This window comes from Aedes aegypti, chromosome 2, assembly GCF_002204515.2.
Source record: "Aedes aegypti strain LVP_AGWG chromosome 2, AaegL5.0 Primary Assembly, whole genome shotgun sequence".
Classification (NCBI taxonomy): Eukaryota; Metazoa; Arthropoda; class Insecta; order Diptera; family Culicidae; genus Aedes; species Aedes aegypti.
The window spans coordinates 432,507,060-432,526,441 of NC_035108.1; the positions used below are offsets into that span (position 1 = coordinate 432,507,060).

The following is a 19,382-nucleotide window of genomic DNA, read 5'->3' on the forward strand; positions in this document are numbered from 1 at the left end:
AAGGAATGAAACGTGCCTTTCAAATAGTATCTTTTTCTTCCTTCTGCCAGCATGCATCAACTGAGCCTGTTACTCAGCTTAATGTTCTTTTGAGCACTTCCATAGTTATTAACTGAGGAAATTCTTTACCAATTGACTTTTTGAAGGTGTACATCGCGTCCCGGCGAACGAAAAAACATATAAGAATGTTAATTTCAAATTGTGTGTGCCAAGTACGAAGATACTATATACCCTGAGAGGTAAAGAAACATAGAAAATTTCCCTTAAGAAAACATCCCCGACCGGCAAGATTTATACCTACAACCCTCAGCATCTAAAAATCAAGTTAAAAATATTTAATTTTTCAAAACCCTTTTCTAGGACATTTGCACACACAGTAGTTTCACTTTTATTGGCACTTATAATGACTGATTGATCAGTCTAGAGGAAAACACGATATCCAATATTAATTCAAAAAACAAAATATAATTTACCACTATTCTGAACAAAATAGACATACACCCTTCATTCGGTAAATTTTAAAATGTATACATATTAATTGTAATGTTTGTAATGTATCCAGCTTTTCATAACATATTTAAGAAGAGTGCATCACAGCTTACCTTTCGTGTTACCCCGAAAGGAATAAAGACATTCATGCTATACATCTCCGAACTAGTTAACTATATTATGTAAATTCGGCAAAATGAATATGTATTCAACATTGTTTTGCACATTAAAATACACCCAGATTTGTACAAATGACTTGTTTCATTTTGCACAACATAGTGATGCACCCTACTTTCAGTCTCATCCAATTGACTATATGATAAGAAGTCATTTGGCATGATAAATCAAATTATCAATGGTCATTTGACAAAAGGGTCATTTGGCATAACATGGAGAGCATCCAACTCCTAAAAAAGAAGCAATGGATGCCTTAGGATAATTATGCCAAATTGTCATTATGCCAACTGGCCCCTCTGTGTTTCATATAAATATGTCAAATTGCTTCAAAGCACATATTTTTATGCCAAACGATTGTATGCCATATGGGCTCACTCTCGATATATTTTGCCTATATAATTGATAAAATAAGACTGTAAGAAGGGTTCATCACCGTACTGTGCTGAATTGAACATTCAATTGTACATTTTATCGGAACTGATTGAATGATATGTGTATCATTATAATATGCATACCAACGCATTCGTGTGAGCTTCGTGGCCGTGCGGTATGGGTTCGATTCTTACTTCAGCCGTTAAAATCGTTCGTCAGGTATGTTTCTCGGCTGTATGCTTGTCCGTTGTCTAGTTTTAGGTCACAGCCTGTGCATCTCATTGGCTTGAAACATTGTACATGTCTTTTTTCTTTATTATTTTTTTCAATTTGTTTTGTCACATCAGACCTGAGCCTGTCAAATCAGTGACATAGGGAAAAGAAAATAAAAAAAAAAATGATACACCTATAGCTTTCTGGGGAATGTTACATTATGGGAAATGAAATTATGGGAATGGTTCATTCTGGGGAACGGAATTCTGGGGAATGGAATGTTATAGAAACATTTAATCATTTGATAAGAAAACTACATGAATCCACTAAGTAAAAAGTAGAAAAGACAAAAAAAAATGTAACCGCGCTCAACAAACCTTAAAAGTTAACTCGTTGAGGGCGAAAGCCACTTTGAGGAATATATTACAATAACATAACAAACCTTAATTTTCTTCTTTTTTTAAGACAAAACTTACGTTAAGTGCAACCTTAAACATCAGGTGACAAAACAATACTTAGAACGGAGCACAGTTAATTCATTAAAAAAAGGTATAAAACATGTGTCCGAAACGGTGGATGTAGCTAAATTAGCTGAAATCCGTTTTTCAGTTTTATTGAAGACTGAAACTCATACCTTAAACATCAACATAACAGTCGTACCTCCAAGAAAGTTTGCACTCAACGTTAAGAAAAAAAAGGTGTTGCTCTAAGTAATGCATTGAGATTTAAACTCAGGTTTCTTGAACGAACTAAACGTACATTTAATTATTACTTCATATCAGAAATAATAAAATAATAAATATGAATAATATTGATTTTTCAGAAAAATAGTTGAGTGTTTAAAAATATTGATAATTGATTGTATCAAGATAAAATGAAGGGTGTTAGTTTGATTGGTATTTTTTTCTAAATTTGAGTAAAATATATTTCAGAAAGAGATTCAATGACATTCTAACTTTAAGAAGAAACTTGGCACATACACTCCCATACAAAAGTTTGGGCTCACCCCCTCAAAAACGTACAAAAGTGGTTTGTCTATATCTCTGTCACGTCTAATTGAAACACTCTCGATGGTGCATTCGAAAGGCAGTAAGTTATTCCTATTTCGTAGGTATTTTAACAAAAACATTTTACTTGTTTTTAATTATGAATCGTGGTTTACGGCTAACCAGCCGAGTGGAAGTTTAACAGCTACCGAAAAGCTAAACATTACATATAATTTGCAATTGGATTAGATGGACAAATTGATGTGAAGATTTGCGAAAAAGTTACACGTCTTCTCAGTGATAATCGAACTCACGACTCCCCGATCTCTAGTTGGGGCGCGTTACCACTACGCCATGAGAGGACTCATGAACGCAGAAGTTAACCTGAATTCGATTTCAGCTCAATAATCACGTGGTTATTATTTAACCAAATTAAGGACAAAAAATCAGCATAGAATTTGACCAAAAACAAAGATTTTGTTGTCATCGATGAACAAAAAATGTATTATGTCTAAGCTAAATCGTTGAAGGTTGGGCCAACATTCAAATCTTTCACAAAAATGTTTTATGTTTTAAGTAAATGCTTCTTGCATTTTTATCTTTTGAGTATATCTTCAATCTGGTGCACATCTGTTTGGATTTTTTCTTTTGTTGCTAAATATGATACAAAACCTTGAATAAAATAAGCTTAGGGATATGTCGAAAACTTCATATAACTATAATTTTGCTATCCTTCGTTAAAGTATTGTCCAATTTTCAGAGAAAAAGTTTGAATTATATCCCAAGTGGTATTACCATTTAACGCTCGCTCCAAAAAAGGCCTACCCAACATTTTAGAATTGACGATCATATCTCGCGTAACATTACTAAAGGACCTATCTAACATTGAGAGGCTCTCTTTGTTTACTTTCTCTTTCATTAATAACTGAGTCACATTAATCTCTTCTGTTGCTTTTTTTGTATGAAACGCTAGTCAAGGAAATTGACTTTCGATCTATAGTGAAAAACTTCCCATAATCTTTAGTATTCTACTGTTATAATCAAAAGAGAACGAGAGAGGAGAGAATCTCTCATTTGTACATAGGTCCTTTAGTAATGTTCCGCGAGATATCATCACTGTGTGTAACACAGCGGTTATCGTGAAAACTATATTTCGAAATTGATATTTTATAATAAACTTTGAATTAACAGCTATTCATGATCAACAACAACTAACACTGAACTTCTCTCGTCTAAGCCCAGCTCATCCAACCACCTATCGTGCATCGACGGTCTCATTTTATTGTTATCAGATAGCCGACGTCCAGGGTTGAAGTCATATGATGATTTTGGTGTAGCTGATGTTTTGGCTGCTACATGTGTGGTGGGCCAAACTTGTTTTAATGCAGCGATTTCAACACTATTGGTAAAACCAAATATAAGTGACAAAGCTCCTCTGGAGAAAATGAAAATAAACATTTGTTTTTGTGATAATCTTGCTTAAAATTCTGCCAGAATTGTGCCTATGATTAAGTCAGAATCCAGCCCAATATTCTTTTGAAAATTTTGACCTAAGACCTGTGAGAATGTTGTCCAGGATTTTGAGAAAATCATTCTCAGAACTCATTATGAAATTTAAACAGGATCTGTTCGAATTTTATTCGCCTATTATTTGAAAATTGTTATCAGTATTTTCAGTGGATTCTGCTCAGGATTGCGCCAAAATCAAATCCAATACTAATTTTGAAAATTCTGTTCTAGGATTTGAAAAAGTTCGTCCTGCTCAGAGTTCTGTAAGAAACTCATTAAGGATTATGCGAGAACTTTTCTCAGGATAAAGCAACAGAAAACCAAATTTTGTAAGATACTAGTGGTCCCGGCAAACTTTGTTTTACCGTCAACTACGCTGTTGTAAAACGTCATGTTACCCACCATACACAACACATGACACATTAGTCTTCTCTCAAATTCCCGATTTTTCAGGGGGCTTTCCCGAACTTTTTCCTTGCGGGATCATGTTGCATCCCTTGTCGAGTGTAATAGTGAAAAACTCACGTCAATCCGTTGAATCGTTCTCACGCCATTTCGTGAAATACTAACACCACTCCATTTTTAGGTATAGAGATAGATTAATTTGTTATAATTTTTCAGGCTCAGGATTTTGCTGGAATCCACCTTATCATTTAGTGAGAATATGTTTGGCCATAATTTTTTTGTCGATCGAACTTGATATGAAAATCAGTTTTGTTCATTAATAGTGAAGAAACCTATTTACAAGTTTTCTTGTATTATTTCCTTCAAAAATATAATTATTTTTTGAACATACAGCGTTTACAATCATTAAAGACAGCAATCAAATTTAGAAATATCAGAAAGCTAGTGTGAGTAATCTTCAAAATATAACAGCTTTGAATTGAAGAACCTGAAGTTGTAACAATCAGCTTTGGAATGTTCTAACACCAAGTTGATAGAACAGGAAAAGGGCCAGGTATGAGGAGGATCGTGAAGCTCTTCGCGGGCCGTAAATTGGGCAGACCTACTTTAAATCATCTGAGGTTTTTAATTTTCTCTAAGAAATGACACTCAAATCGATCTCAAAATTTCTGTACTTATTATTGTTTCAAAGTTTACGTGCTCCAGCCATTGTTTCTAGCAAGAATATTTGTTAGTTATGGGTTCATGGCAGAGGTGGAAACTATTTTGATGACAGAGAAGATACTTGCTGCTTGATCAAATCATTTGAATTGGAAGTATTTATTATTATTTATTTTTTTGATAGTAAATTTTCAAGCTGATTTTTTTATTTTGCCTATTTGCCTTAAAGAAACAATTTCAAATTCACGAAGAGAAAGCTAAGAGTTCATGTCTTTGGGTTCAGAATTGATGAAATAATTATTTTCGTTAATAACGGTTTCAGACACACCGTGAATGGATTACTTGTATTTATAAAGTATGACCACAAAGAAGTTACAACTCACCCTATTCTGCCGATCCTGTCGATCGTCGTTGCTCCTTCCCTGAGGATAATTCTCCTCGTCGTCATCCCCATCCTCATACGGTGGACCAAACCGCTCACTGCGGCTCTGATCATAATTGTTACCTTCCTTTCGCGAATCACCTTGCTGCTGCTGTCCCCCTGGACCACCGGTATAACTATTCGGCAAGATCTGTGGTCTACCGGTGGGAGTCACCGCTCCGCCATACGGAGGCAAATTCAGTTGAGGCTCAGCTTCGCCAAATACCACGCTTGAAATCGCTATCACACACAATGCCACCCTTAGAAGGGCCAGTTTTGCTGCAAACGCAGCCATGTCGTAACCGAAAAAAATGCTTTTATGACACTTGCTGTTAGTTTTTGGACGACGAAAAACACCTTATCACATGCACCAGTACTTTTCGGTTTGCAGACGTACACTCTCACTGAATATATTGTATCCAAAATTATGCAAATTCGATGAGGGTCATTTCATATTTTGTAACATTTTGGCAGTTTCTCCACAGCTCGGGATGAATGGTTTCACTATATCACTTTTAGCAGTACCCACATAGGTGCAGTATTACTTTGGGAGGGTTTTCAACGGAGTGTTTTTCTTCTTACGCCGATTTCACTTTCCGTTAAAAATAAACGTATGAGTATCACGAATGATTACACGAATATTATAACGACTTCCCCTTCGGTTCAAAGTTTTCCTATCACACTATTTCTGCGAATGAATCATACACTAACATAATTCCAATGTATTGTTCCCACTTAACAGTAGTCGCATTGTTGTGTCTGTGTTCGATTCCCGGTCGGTTCAGGATGTTTTTGTATTGGCAATTTCCTTGACTTCCCTAGGCATAGAGTATCATCGTACTTGTCACACTATATACAAATGCAAAAATGTCAACTACGGGAAAAAAACACTCTCAATTAAAACTATGGAAGTGCTTATAAGAACACTGAGCTATAAGGAGCCCGCTTCGTCCCGCCCTCATTGGGACCAAGAAGAAGAAGAATATGAGCATGAGCCCGTACAATTCGTAGTTGCTACTCCGTGATTGATTGATCAGAATAATCAAAGTTGCACAGAGATCCGTTCAATAGGTCTTGAGATTAGCTCACCATTCTTAATGTGCAGAAATCAACATCTCAAAATTTGGAAGTCAATAGCGGCGCCGACCACGTTCTTACGGTCAGCGGGGAAAGGAAGAAATGTTAGTTAGACAGGACAGGATTGGACAACCAAAGAATCGTTCCAACCATGATTTAATTGGCAAAAAGTTTTGGAAAACATATTCAAGTATCCAACAGCTGGCTTATTCAAACAGTATTGGAGTATATTTGCAACTTTTAACGAAATGTTTAACTTCAGTTGACCCTCAGTTACCATCCCGATCGGATTGTTTTTTCATCGCTCATGAAGCTTGTACAGTAGTTTTTTGCAATCCCATCGCATACAATGAAAAAATGAGGAGAATAAATCTTCATCCAAAAATGGCTGTCGGTCCAAACATAGTGTATATTCGACGGGTAAAATGGCCGATCAATGTGTTCCATATCGCAGATTTCCTTAACAATACATGTGAAACTGCAAGTGAAACAAAGCTTCTAAGCAAACACAAAGTTCAGATTACTTTTGACAATAGGAAAGAAGCCAACCACTTCTTACAGTCTTCTTCATAGATAAGCTCATTCTTTGATGTATAAGGATCAGCCCATCGCGTGGAGATCGACGGAGTTGTTTACAATAAAAATATAGACCTAGCAGAAGTGAAACGCTTGGTGTTTACAATGATAAAAATATTTCAGCAGTACCCATACTGCGGTGAATTGCAAATCAGTCCCATCTGCATTTTCACCAAAATTGAGTTAAGTTCAATTTTCAACATATTTTCCAGCGCTCTTTCAGCTGCACTAATTAATAATATGATTTGTTCTGAAAAATTAGGAAAAAACAACAAGTCAAATTGTCCCATAATGAAAAGTAACCGCATATCAGTCCCACATCAATTTCCGCACCGTGTCACACAAAATTGAATTGTATTTTGATCATCTTTATATTTTTCTCCGAAAGATATTGTAGTGGAAAAGCAAATTGTGAAAGTTTCATAAAGATTTGAACATGTTATTTGAATCCTCTGGAATTTTTAGAATATTTGTATGGAAAACAAGTTTCAAAACTTCACAACCCATGCTTACTTTTTACAAATGGGACTGACTTGCGATTCACGGTTAGCTGCCTCATAGCTGCGATAGACGTTAGCTGCCTCATCAAAAGCTGAGAGAGATTCGCGAAGAGAAAAAATATCAACGTCATATGCAGCCCAGATTTCACTGTCACGAAACGTCACACGCAGCCCGTCGTTTTTATGAAAGAGAGTATTGAGAAGTATTGTATTCAAAATAAACTATTATTGAAAGCCGTAATCATCGGACCAGTTTTTCCTAAGGTGCTGATAAAACTAAAGACAATACTAGTTATTAATAATGTCTGCTACGTTTGCTGGTATGAAATTTCACTCAAAATGCCGTCGATGCTTCGGTGTGATGCAAACTCAATAGTTTTTTTTGCTGAGATGGTCATGTGAGAACTTGAACGGCTTGCGCAAAATTTATATAAACACAGAGTGGAATAAGAAAAAACTCAGCAATCGCAGAAAAAGAAGACCGTCTCCGCGAGTCTCGTCTCAGATCAAAAGCAATCGTGGAAACAAAGGCCTACTTGCTATAAGTAATATGTTTGCCAAAACTGTTTTACCGGACTGCCTAAAACTTGGCACAGTGCTGCTACCAGTCCGGATTTTCTACCATAAACCAATGCTATGTGTTCCCTGCACACAATATGGACACACCGCGCAACATTGTTGCAACAGCATTTGTTGCTCGAAATATGGAAGAGATCATACCAATGAATCTTGCAGTCTAAACACAAATGTGTGTTTCAAGTGTAAAACTGAGCATCCCCTCCTCGAAGACTGTTTAGTTCTGCAGAAAAAAACATGTACCTAATGTTTCAATTCAAGCAACGGAGAACGCAAAAGATGATGTATGCCAATTTGAAGGACCTGTGTGCTCGGGGCCCAAATAGCCGTAGCGATAAACGCGCAGCTATTCAGCAAGACCAAGCTGAGAGTCGTGGGTTCGAATCCCACCGGTCGAGGATCTTTTCGGGTTGGAAATTTTCTCGACTTCCCAGGGCATAGAGTATCTTCGTACCTGCCACACGATATACGCATGCAAAAATGGTCATTGGCATAGTAAGCTCTCAGTTAATAACAGTAGAAGTGCTCATAAGAACACTAAGCTGAGAAGCATGCTCTGTCCCAGTGGGGAAGTAACGCCAGAAAAGAAGAAGAAGAAGTGTGCTCGTCGCTCGAAAAATAAGACGATCGAACCATATTCAGAAACTGTAACGATTCGTGAACCATAACAGTTCGTGGCATATCGTAATCGGAGGCCCTCTGAATGTTGATATTCATTCTCTCGCTTGTTCGATGATCGGTTAGTTTTCCAAAGTTAGTTCCTTTTCTAAAGACCGAGTATACCTCTGCATCTCCACAATTGTCATGGAAAGGACATTGAGTTAGCGGAATAAGTAAAGGATCTTGGAGTCACCTTTGTTGGTAATACGATCCACGTGAATACAAGTCTAACCAGATATGATAACCGCATTATATGCCGATCAAGTATTCATCGCTCACCCACGCAAGAGCAAGCGTAGCGATAAAAGGATCAAACACAAGGGTGGAAGCACCGGATTTGGACAGTCTGAGTGAAAAACTATATAGTAAGGGAAGCCTTATATGTAACACAAATACGACAAATGAAATCTTCCGAATTGTTCCCTGTAGGAATGCCCAAGTAATCGAATGGCACGTTTATTAGCACTACATGCTAATATAGACCTATTATAAATCAGACATACTGTTCATTGGCCTAAAATAGCCCTATAAGTCCGAAAAGGCAAATTAGCGGGCTTGTGGATACTTAGGTACCTGGAGGAATTTATAAAAACTCTTAGAATAAATTCCCTTATTAAAAAAATCATCAAAAAACTGATAAAGAAATGTCAATTAAGTATCCTGGCTCTATCGCTGATGAAAATGGAATACTTGAAACTTATTTTGATGAATTCTCAATTCATTAAAGATGTCGAGAAAAAATCTTGGATTCTAGATCCATTCGATGATATAAAAACCTCAAAAAACTTATAGGCAAATTTCTAAAGAGAATTTTAAAGAATTTCCTGGAGAAAACGATTTTCTTGGAAAGATTAGTTTCAGAATACCTTCGAGAATATGGTCCTAGGATCCTACCTCAATTTTGGTACCAATCGCTTGATCTAAGGCCAAAAGCACATGTTCACTCATTTTTTAAATATGTAATTTGTATTGGTTATGCCCACCAAACTTATATCTCTGGTTCTCACGTGAACATCATATTTTGCTCATACCGTAATCCGAGGTAACAATGATCAGTTTTTGGTATATTTCTACAAAAATTTTATTTTAAAATGCAAATGTTGCAAGTTTTATATTTTTAACACAAGTCCTGGCACCCACTGCTCGTGACTGTCTACTGTATTTTGGATTTCAAAAGATTTAAGTATGTTTAAATAAATGTTTAAATGATTTATGGGATTAGCTGATATGGGGAAACATTGATCACTCATGTACACAACATTCGGTAGTATTGAAAATGTTGCTCACTTAAATCATGGCCCCTGAAGCCGAATATGAAGAGCAAACTCTTACAAGTCATTTACTTTTTGAGTCATTTAAAAAAAAAAAACATTTTGAACTGCGGAAGACGCCTAAATGTAGGTAATTTTCTAAGGAAATTCTGCATTCTTAACCCGTATAGGCCTGAGTGGAAGCAAAAATACTAAAATCCTTACCGCTCAGCGAATTCTTAACGGATTCAAATGATTTTTTGTCAGTAGGGCAAACGCTCCCTTAGTGGAGGTAGCTCCAATAGTGGAGGTAGTGTGTTTTGGCATGTTTCGCGCTAATAAATGATTATGTGATATTTTTGTATTATGTACGATGCGAAAATGATACAAGTAATCGAATAATATTCATGAAATTTAACCGTAAAACTATTTAAAACACATTTGATTTGACACTGAAGAAGATTGCAAGTGGTAGTCGAAATACGCGTATCTGTCAAAGATAAGCATTTAGGAGCGGAATTAAAAGGTACACGGTACTCCATCTACTTTAAAGTTTCTCTATTTGAGATTCTGCTCAGAGGATTCGAACATTCATTAAAGAGTATTTAAAACAATTATTTTGCTTAATTTTTTTGCTCCTTTGCACCTATAGTGGTGCATCAGTACCCATAGTGGAGGGTCCCATAAGAAATCAATGGTTTGCGCCACTAAAGGAACCATCCTTAAAATATACCTCCACTAAAGGAACAGTGTTCCTATTATTGGTGCAAGGCTTTTTGCAGGGAAATTTCAAATGAATCGTGATTTTTATACATTTGAATGATAGAAGGATTTGAGATCTATCGAATGATACGTTAAAATCATATATTTCATGATCTTAACACCGTGTTTTAGCAGTTTTCCCTTAGGTGCACCACTAATGGTACACTTGCCCTATACTAACACACATATCTAGTTCCAAGGAGTGGACAGAGGAACGCGAAAATATTCCTGTGGCCAGAGTTATTCCGATGGGTCACTGGGTCAGGTCGGGTGAAAAGGGTACTGTGCATTTGTGCTCCTGGAAGTAGACAAATTTCAAGTCACAGATAATTTCCGGAATCGGCTGTAATATGGCCACTACATGACGGAATTTTAAGAAAATTGCATTAGTGTAAACCTTTTGGGAAACGATTGAATTGGATAACTATGAGTTTTACATTTGATTGATCCTACAAATGACCATTTTAGGGTCCCGGGATGCCTCATACTTATGATAAAGTGGCCAATTTGTATCTGTACATCTGTGCCAAGCTTATGGGAACGCATTTTAGTGCACAATTATGTTTGATTTCTACTTTTCGAGAATTGAAACGGTTTAGTACTCAACATATCTATAGCCGTTTCTTCCGAGCATTACGTCCAAATGGCCACATCCGGTATATTTTAAACAATGCAAAACTCTTCATTCATAATGTTGAATATCAGATCTTAATGATTTATGCGAATTAAAATGATTGTTATTGCAAATAAATAAAGGTAACTTGGCATGACCCAAAAAATAGCCCTTTTCTACCCGACTTGACCCAGTGACCAACTGGTATAAATCCGGCCACAGGAATATTTCCTAGTTCTTCTGGCCACTTCTAGATACTAGATATGTAGGCCAGTAAACAGACAAAAAATCATTTGATTCCGCTAAGAATTCTCTGAGCGGTGAGTGTTTTAGTATTAATGCTTCCACTCAGGCCTATACGGGTTAATAGTAGTTCGTTAATGTAGTTTAATTGAATAAACTTATGAAATATTTGACAACGGAATCGTTTTCGGCGATGCCATTTCAAGTAACAACTACAGTTTTCTTGCTCTTACACATGAGTTCTGAATCATGTGAGACATGAATCTTCGGTAGTATCATCCATAGGGTAAGGGATCTAATTTTCGATCCAGTGCTAATTTTCGACCCCTTGATAGAACAAACGTTATTAAAACTACTATTTAAAATTTTGAAACATTTGTAAATCATTGGAATATACCATTACTGTTATACCTATCATGATCCAATAAAAATTTCATGTATGTAACGAAGTTTTGATTCTAAATTGATTGATCTGATTTTTCAGAGTCTGAATCAGTCCTTTATTCTTCCATCGATGAAAAATCGCCACATTTGAACAAGGCTAAAATCAGTATAAAAACTGTTGAAAGCGATGCCTAATAGATAAAGTTTGATTAAAAGAGATCAAATTTAAGCATATTGTATTGAATTAAGTGCATCTATAAGCGTAAATACATTTTATTACGTGTTTGAAATTGTTCGAAAATTTAAACACCAGGTTTCAATTTTCGACCGGTCGAAAAAGCATGCCATGATTTCAGCAAGTGATGTGTTTTAGTTTTCGACCCTTCATCAAAAGTAAACTTCGTTCACAATGGTGGTGCTTCTTTTTTTGGAGTTAAATTGCTTGCTTCAACGGTTTTTAACCAAATTGGTGAGAAATATATTGATCTTGCTTCAATTTCACCAAAATATCTGGATTATTATTTAACAGCGGCCAGAACAGTACAGACAAGTCTACGCAGAAACTTACATCCAGCAGCAGCACCAGGTAGTGAACAAGAACTTCGGTTATGGAATTCCGAAATCTCATATATTCAATTTAAGATTTGCAGACCGTTTTTTGTCCTGCGCAGGCCACAATGGAGAAGAAGACAGATTTTGAAGTGTGGATATTCCGCAGTCAGCGGCCAGTGAAACGTAATTCAATGTATAGAAGTAGGTTAATGGGTTTCTTGATGCTGCTGAAAGGCTGAACTAGTTTAAAAACAATCATCCAGGTGAATTGGTAAGGCAAGATAAATAAAATCACGAGATTGTTAGAATGGAGCGGAGGAGAGAATCCAAAATTAAGAAACAAGAACACACTGAAGCAAAACGAATCAAGCAAAATTTGAAAGGAGAAAAGAAAACAATGTACCGAAACGGCACATAAAATCAAAGCCGAAGCGAGAAACCTAGTCAAAGTTGAGTTTTTTATTTGAACTACTAAATAATGAAATGAAATAAATGTTTTAAACATTATGGCGTTACATATATAAATGAAAATATCCCATTTCTGTACCATCGCGGCAATAGAATTTAATGTAGTTTATTCTACGTAAAATTGTTTCATTGGTAGAGAAATCGATTATTGTCCATGAATGTCGGTTTCCTATGTCATACAGATTGAACTTAAATCATTATATCGTAGAGAAAAAACTTAATTAAGAAATACAGCAAAACAAAATATGACGAAACGTTTCACATTTGATGTTTCGTAATTAACTAAATATAAAATTAATCATGAGGATTACCATTGAGATCTTTACAGGATGTGAGTGGGATACAAAACCAGTATTTATGGCATTCAGGAGCCTTCATTAGCTCTATCGAATAATAACTGTGGAACTACCATCAGTGCACCAGTACCCGCTCATGTTCCAATAGCCCGCTCACACTGAAAAAAGATAAGTTTACATAAAGGAGATTTGAAAACTATATTCACTATACGGTTCAAATTGACAAATTGAATCATACTGTGTACATTTTTTTGTGTATTAACTCAAATAACCTTACTTTTTAAACTCGTGAGCGGACTACTGGAAAATGGGCGGATACTGGTACGTTGACGGTACTTATCCTAAAGTTTTTTACTGAAATGGGACGCATACTCTGTTCCCATTGAGATGTAATTCTTAGAAGAAAAATAATCGAAGAATATTCAATAATAAATTTATAATTTTCGCACATACATTGATGTTTAAAACTTCCCACATTTTCTTTAAATGATAAAAATGCACTATAATAGAGAAAAAGTTAATTCATCAACTTCAGATAAGCACAAACTTGATATAAATTTCGTAGAATAGTGTGTTCCTCATGCAATAAACCGATTATATTGTTTCAATTTGGCACAGGTCGAAAATTAGCACATGCATGGGTCGAAAAATAAAACAATTGGTCGAAAATTAGCACAAAAACATTAAGTAATTTATCCCTAAGAATACAATTAAATACAATGAAATATCACCTGATGAAAGCGATACATGAACAAATATTATATTTTTTTATTCGATTGCCAAATTTGAATATTAGTTTATGATTTTTTGCAGGGTTTTTCGAAGTTTTCTACTCCTATGCTGGTTTCATGGGTTAAAATATAGTGCTTCAACCCTAATGATATAAATCATTGATTAAAAAAGTTGAAAAATATAGGCATGAACTGAATTCAATTTTCGCACAAATCTCAATGATGTGAATGTAAGAAAGAGCGGCACCATTCATGCTTTGAAAATGTTCCATCAATAAATGATGATTCGAACATTTTACGAGATGGGTCATACGATCAATGCTGCCCCGCTGATCAAAGTTATTCCGGATTATGGTAGTTATTTTCCAAGGAGTTACACAATGGAGGAGAGAATCATTCCACTCTGGGGATAATTTATTTTTCACTTCATCATATTTCCGTTCACCAACTTCACACCAGAATTCTCACTATGTGAATAAACAATATAAACTGTTTTGTAGAAAAACCCGCAGAGGAGCTCTTGGAGAAATTGAGGATTTTTGTTTTTAAGGCTCTTAGCTTACTTACATTTACAAATTTCTATATAGAAACCATTGAAAACTTTAAATTTAAATTTAACTATTATTTGAAAAATAAGCAGTTTTTGCGCAAAAACAAGAATATTGATACTAGCTCTACAATTTTAGATATACTTCCCTCTGGAGAAAAACGAAATAGATTCGGAACGTCAAAGTAAAACTGAAACAGTCGTTTTGATCACTAAAAAAAGCACTTTTTTCAGGTGTAACGAAGAGCATTGGAATTGTCAATACTAAAAAAATCACTGATACTACCCAAATAATTAATTGGCACTTTTATTCGCATTGCGTGCTAAAATAGTGCTACTATACAGCTGACATGCCCTACACGGGTAGAAATCAGAATCCAAAAACAAGATTATGGCTCATGATATCATGATTCCAGCGTGTTTTCGTCTTATGAAAATACACCATGATTTGGACTCATGATATCATGAGTCAGATTGCCGTAACGCAACACACGCGTTAGGTTTTTGTAGCTGATTGCTCGGAATCATGATTCAAATGCCAAAAATGCTGAGTCGCGCATCCGTTTATGATCGACAAAATTAAAAAAGGTTAAATATAGCATGCATTGAGATTAGATCCAAGAACCTTCCGAATGTGAGCCACGTACTCTACCACTCAACCGCTTCGTCATCTTGAATTAAGAGTGATCGATACGAATGTGATGAAGCAAAGTGCGCCGCTTAGTGTTTTCACACTGGATGTTACGCTTATGAGGAATCATGATTATGACTCTAGGAACCATGATTTGTGATCCTGATATTATGACCTAACCAATTTATGAATTTCATGATTTGTAAATCATGGTGTGGGGATCAGATTTTTATCCGTGTATATTAGCCGTATAATAGCTCTATAAGGCCAAAAAAGCGAATTAACGGTCTAGTGGTTACTAGGGTAACCATTTACCTCTAGAAAATCTAGAAAAGTAATGAAATAAATTGGTATTCGAAACAAGCATGCGATGGTCTACGTGTGTCATTTTCATCTTTCAATTTTTAAGAATATGTCATAACCTGGGGGATGCGAACTGGAAATCAACATGCAGCCAGGCTGCTGTCAAACTAAAATGTTCGTCAAAACGATCTGAGTATGCCATGAAATCATCACGCTAAAAATTGTTATACAATTTATTCAACACAAAGAACGCGAGCTGTTGAATAAAAGTTTTGCTTCGTTCAAGTTATGCATAAGTCTTTCACAACTTTTCTAACATATGTTTTTATTTGCCATACGGCCAGCAACTTTCTGATTAAGTCAATTTATTTTCATTGATCTGAAGAAGCTTTGTGTGAAGCATTTTGAGTGTGCACTTCGAATGTGGTTTCCTGCGCAACAATCAAACAAACAACGGTTAGCACTCATGGAAAAGATTGTTTTCAAATTGATCGACCTAAATGTTGGAGTCCGCACCCCTCAGGTCATAACTATGAGGTAGTTAAACAATGTATTTGAAATAAATCAAATGTTTATACTGACATGTAACGATTTTTTTCCATACCAATAGAACTCCACTTTTCGAAATTTCCAGTGAAAATTCTAAATAAAATCTCTTAAAAAAAATTATTTGCATAAATAACTACCTTTAAAAAATCAAAATTAAATGGCCATCAGATTTGTTATAACAGACCTAATTTGGTAAATGTGAAAGTTGGTCAGTGATCGGAATTCATAATGTACATTGAAGAAAACTGAATTTTAGTTAAGATGAAGATGAATCGAAGCCAAACCTCAAATTTTTAAGAGCACAAATCTGGAGAACCAAACATCTGCTTAAGCTGAAAACTTATTTGATTGGTCACTGGCCAATCGATTAAGTTTTCAGCTAAAACGTGTATTCGGTTCTCCAGATTTGTGCTCTTGAACATTTTGATTTTGGCTTCGATTTATCTTCACCTTAATGTGAACTATCATGCTTTTGAAAAACACTTCTTCACAAAGATTTTTCACAACCTCCGAACATGACTCATACATCGATCACTCGACTTTTTTTACCGATTTGTCTAGAAACTTATTAAAATTATGTCACAGGATAATCATGTCTTCTATGATCCAAATCATTTGCATTCAAAAATAGTGAAACTATCATGTTTTACCTATGAAACGCCACTATTCGAAATATAGGTCATGTTCGGAGTTTGAGGCAAAACGGAGCAATGTAGAAAAGCAAGCCGAGTTCTAAAAGTTTTGATAAAATCTTGTTTTTATTGAATAATACGATAAAACGTACTCTTGCTACTACTTTAGCAATTTATCTCGCTCAAATAATGGCTGTATCATATTTAAATGGGGCCCAGATAGCCGTAGCGGAAAACGCGCAGCTATTCAGCAAGACCAAGCTGAGGGTCGTGGGTTCGAATCCCATCGGTCGAGGGTCTTTTCGGGTTGGAAATTTTCTCGACTTCCCAGGGCATACAGTATCTTCATACATGTCACACGATATACGCATGCAAAAAAGGGTCATTGGCATAGTAAGCTCTCATTTAATAAATGTAGAAGTGCACATAAGCTGAGAAGCAAGCTCTGTCCCAGTGGGGACGTAACGCCAGAAAGAAGAAGAAGATCATATTTAAATTTTAATTTAAAAAAATAATCCTCATCCAAAGAACCTTGACACTTTTGATCGATTTGACGTTCACTTAGTGGACAAATAGGCCACAGAGGTATTAATTTCGGAGGTGACACTGAAAACAAAATACACCCAAAATGTAAGTATAAACTAAGGGGTGTGACAAAATCTCCAAAACCGGGAAAAAAATACTTGAACCAGCGATAATCATTTAGAAATTGAGTAAAAATTTATTTCTGGTCTAAACTTAAGCGTTTGGTACTAAGAATGGGGCAGGGCTTTAGGACCCTATTGGATGAAGGTTTGATTCAAACGGTCCAAATGACAGTTTTTTTTTTCAAATCTTTTGTACAATGATGACATGTGCCATGGTAAAATATGATTCAAATGCCCAAATTTATCGGTAAACTGCTTCTCCTTGTTGAAAACTTAAGGTGAAGAAGCATCGAAGCCACACCTCGAATTTTCAAGAGCACAAATTTAGACAACCTGACAACCGTTCGCGCTGAAAATTTGATTGAAAGGTTATCACCAGCGAGTGATCAAAGAGTTAAATTTTCAGCACGGTTGTCTGTTTTTTTCTCTAGATTAGTGCTCCTGAAAATTCAAGGTTTTGGCTTTGATGCATCTTCACGGTAAATCTTTCAAGGAAGGAGTTAAACACTTGGACAGAATTTGTACTCTAATATAAAACAATTGTTCCTCGTCTCATTCAACGCAAACCTTTTAATTTACAGGGAAAATGCTTCTGAAGCCGGTTTTCAAATGTCAGATACAGTCAACTCTCCACATCTCGAAATTGAAGAGACCATCGAGATAGGAAGAGATCGAGACAAAGAACGAAGTTTTAATGAATTGTCTTCTTTTTCTGTGATTGGTAAGTTTATTTTCTTATTCCACTTTGTGTTTATACTAATCAAGCACAAGCCGTTCACCCCCTCACATGAACCTCTCAGCAAAAAATTATTGCGTTTCCATCACATCGAATCATAAATTCCATACCAGCAAACGTAGCAGACATTAGAAATAACTAATCTTGTGTTTAGATTTATCAGCTACTTTGGAAAAAACTGCTCCGCCGACTGAGGTTTTTAATAACAGTTGATTTTGAATACCATACGTTTCACTTTTTCAGCTATAAAACAGCGGGCTGCATTTGACGTTTCGTGACAGCGGAATCTGGACTGCATATTACGTTGACGTTGACAGGTCTAGTTGTCGTTGATAATGGGCATATCGACATACGGAGAGGAAATCGAGTACGAAAATCAACCAGGAACACATCAAGATAGAGAGTTATCGAGATATGGAAAGTGAAAATGTATGCAGAATGAAGGGATCGTAGAACATCGAGATGTGGGGAGTCGTCTGTATTATCATTTTTCTTCACATTTCATGCGATAAGTATTGATTTATTGAAAAAAAAATCCTTCGCCAAGTGGTAATATCCGTGGCTAAAAAGCAAAGACATGCTGAAGGTGTCCCTGTCGGTACAGGATATTCTTGCAATGGGAATTTTAAAGAAGAATGTAGCTTTAACTCGATAAAAAAGATAAGTCCACTAAGTATGAGTCTTACCCGCTATGAGCACCAATACGTCTCGGTGAAATACGAACCCGATTTTTACACTCAAAATAAATCCATTCTCAACGTAAACTAAAATTAACACCTCTAAATTTGCAAACAACTCGTGTCTGGAATCTCATCAAGTGAGAAAGTTAACCTCCCAATAGAGCTAGAAAAATTGTTCATCCGTTGTCACATTTCCGAAATTACCTCTCTCGAAAACCAACACTTGTTTTCTATGGTATCAAAGTGATCACTTTTGTTTTCCTAAATAATTCACTTTCAAAAACAGAAGCCCAGACTTAATTTTTACACTTTTCACTTTTCATCAAACAACTTTTGATATCTTCTTCACTCCAATAACAATAATGAATCATATATCATCATCACTTGCAATCTTCACAATCCAATATTCCTCCAGGAAAAAAAAGTTCCCACGCTGCATCAACCGATCATTCGAATCGTGTCTCAAATTTCCACCCTCACTTTCCACGTGTAACCGTTCGCGACGAGCTTCCGACCTAAACTGGGAATGGGTTCCGGCCACCGGTGGCCACTAACTGTCTGAAGTGTGACTAAGACGCACTCTTACTGCGAAACAATCGTCAACTCATATCGCGCATTTAGTCGCCTCAGCAGCTGATAGTGCCTCCTATAGCATACCTACATGTATGTAAACTTCTAACAACCCATTCGGCGGTGGCGGCTTGAGAGAAGCCCGGAAAGATGCGGGTACTTGCTGC

At 36.0% G+C, this 19,382-nt stretch overlaps 1 protein-coding gene across 7 annotated transcripts in view; it reads right to left on the minus strand.

Annotated features, from left to right (window-relative positions):
* LOC5575537 (angiotensin-converting enzyme) overlaps window positions 1–19,222 on the minus strand; it is a 527,507-nt gene extending 508,285 nt beyond the window's left edge. The window contains exons 1-2 of one of the 7 annotated variants that reach the window (XM_021847779.1): window positions 18,850–19,222; window positions 5,195–5,744 (exon numbers count right to left, since the gene is read on the minus strand). In XM_021847779.1, the coding sequence (XP_021703471.1) occupies window positions 5,195–5,527 (333 nt within the window). In that variant the 5' untranslated portion in view covers window positions 5,528–5,744; window positions 18,850–19,222. Of the gene's footprint in view, window positions 1–5,194; window positions 5,939–18,651 lie in introns of all 7 variants that reach the window. The other 6 variants (XM_021847777.1, XM_021847774.1, XM_021847775.1 and 3 more) reach the window with 6 other exon arrangements.
* Between the last annotated feature and the right edge of the window lie 160 nt (window positions 19,223–19,382).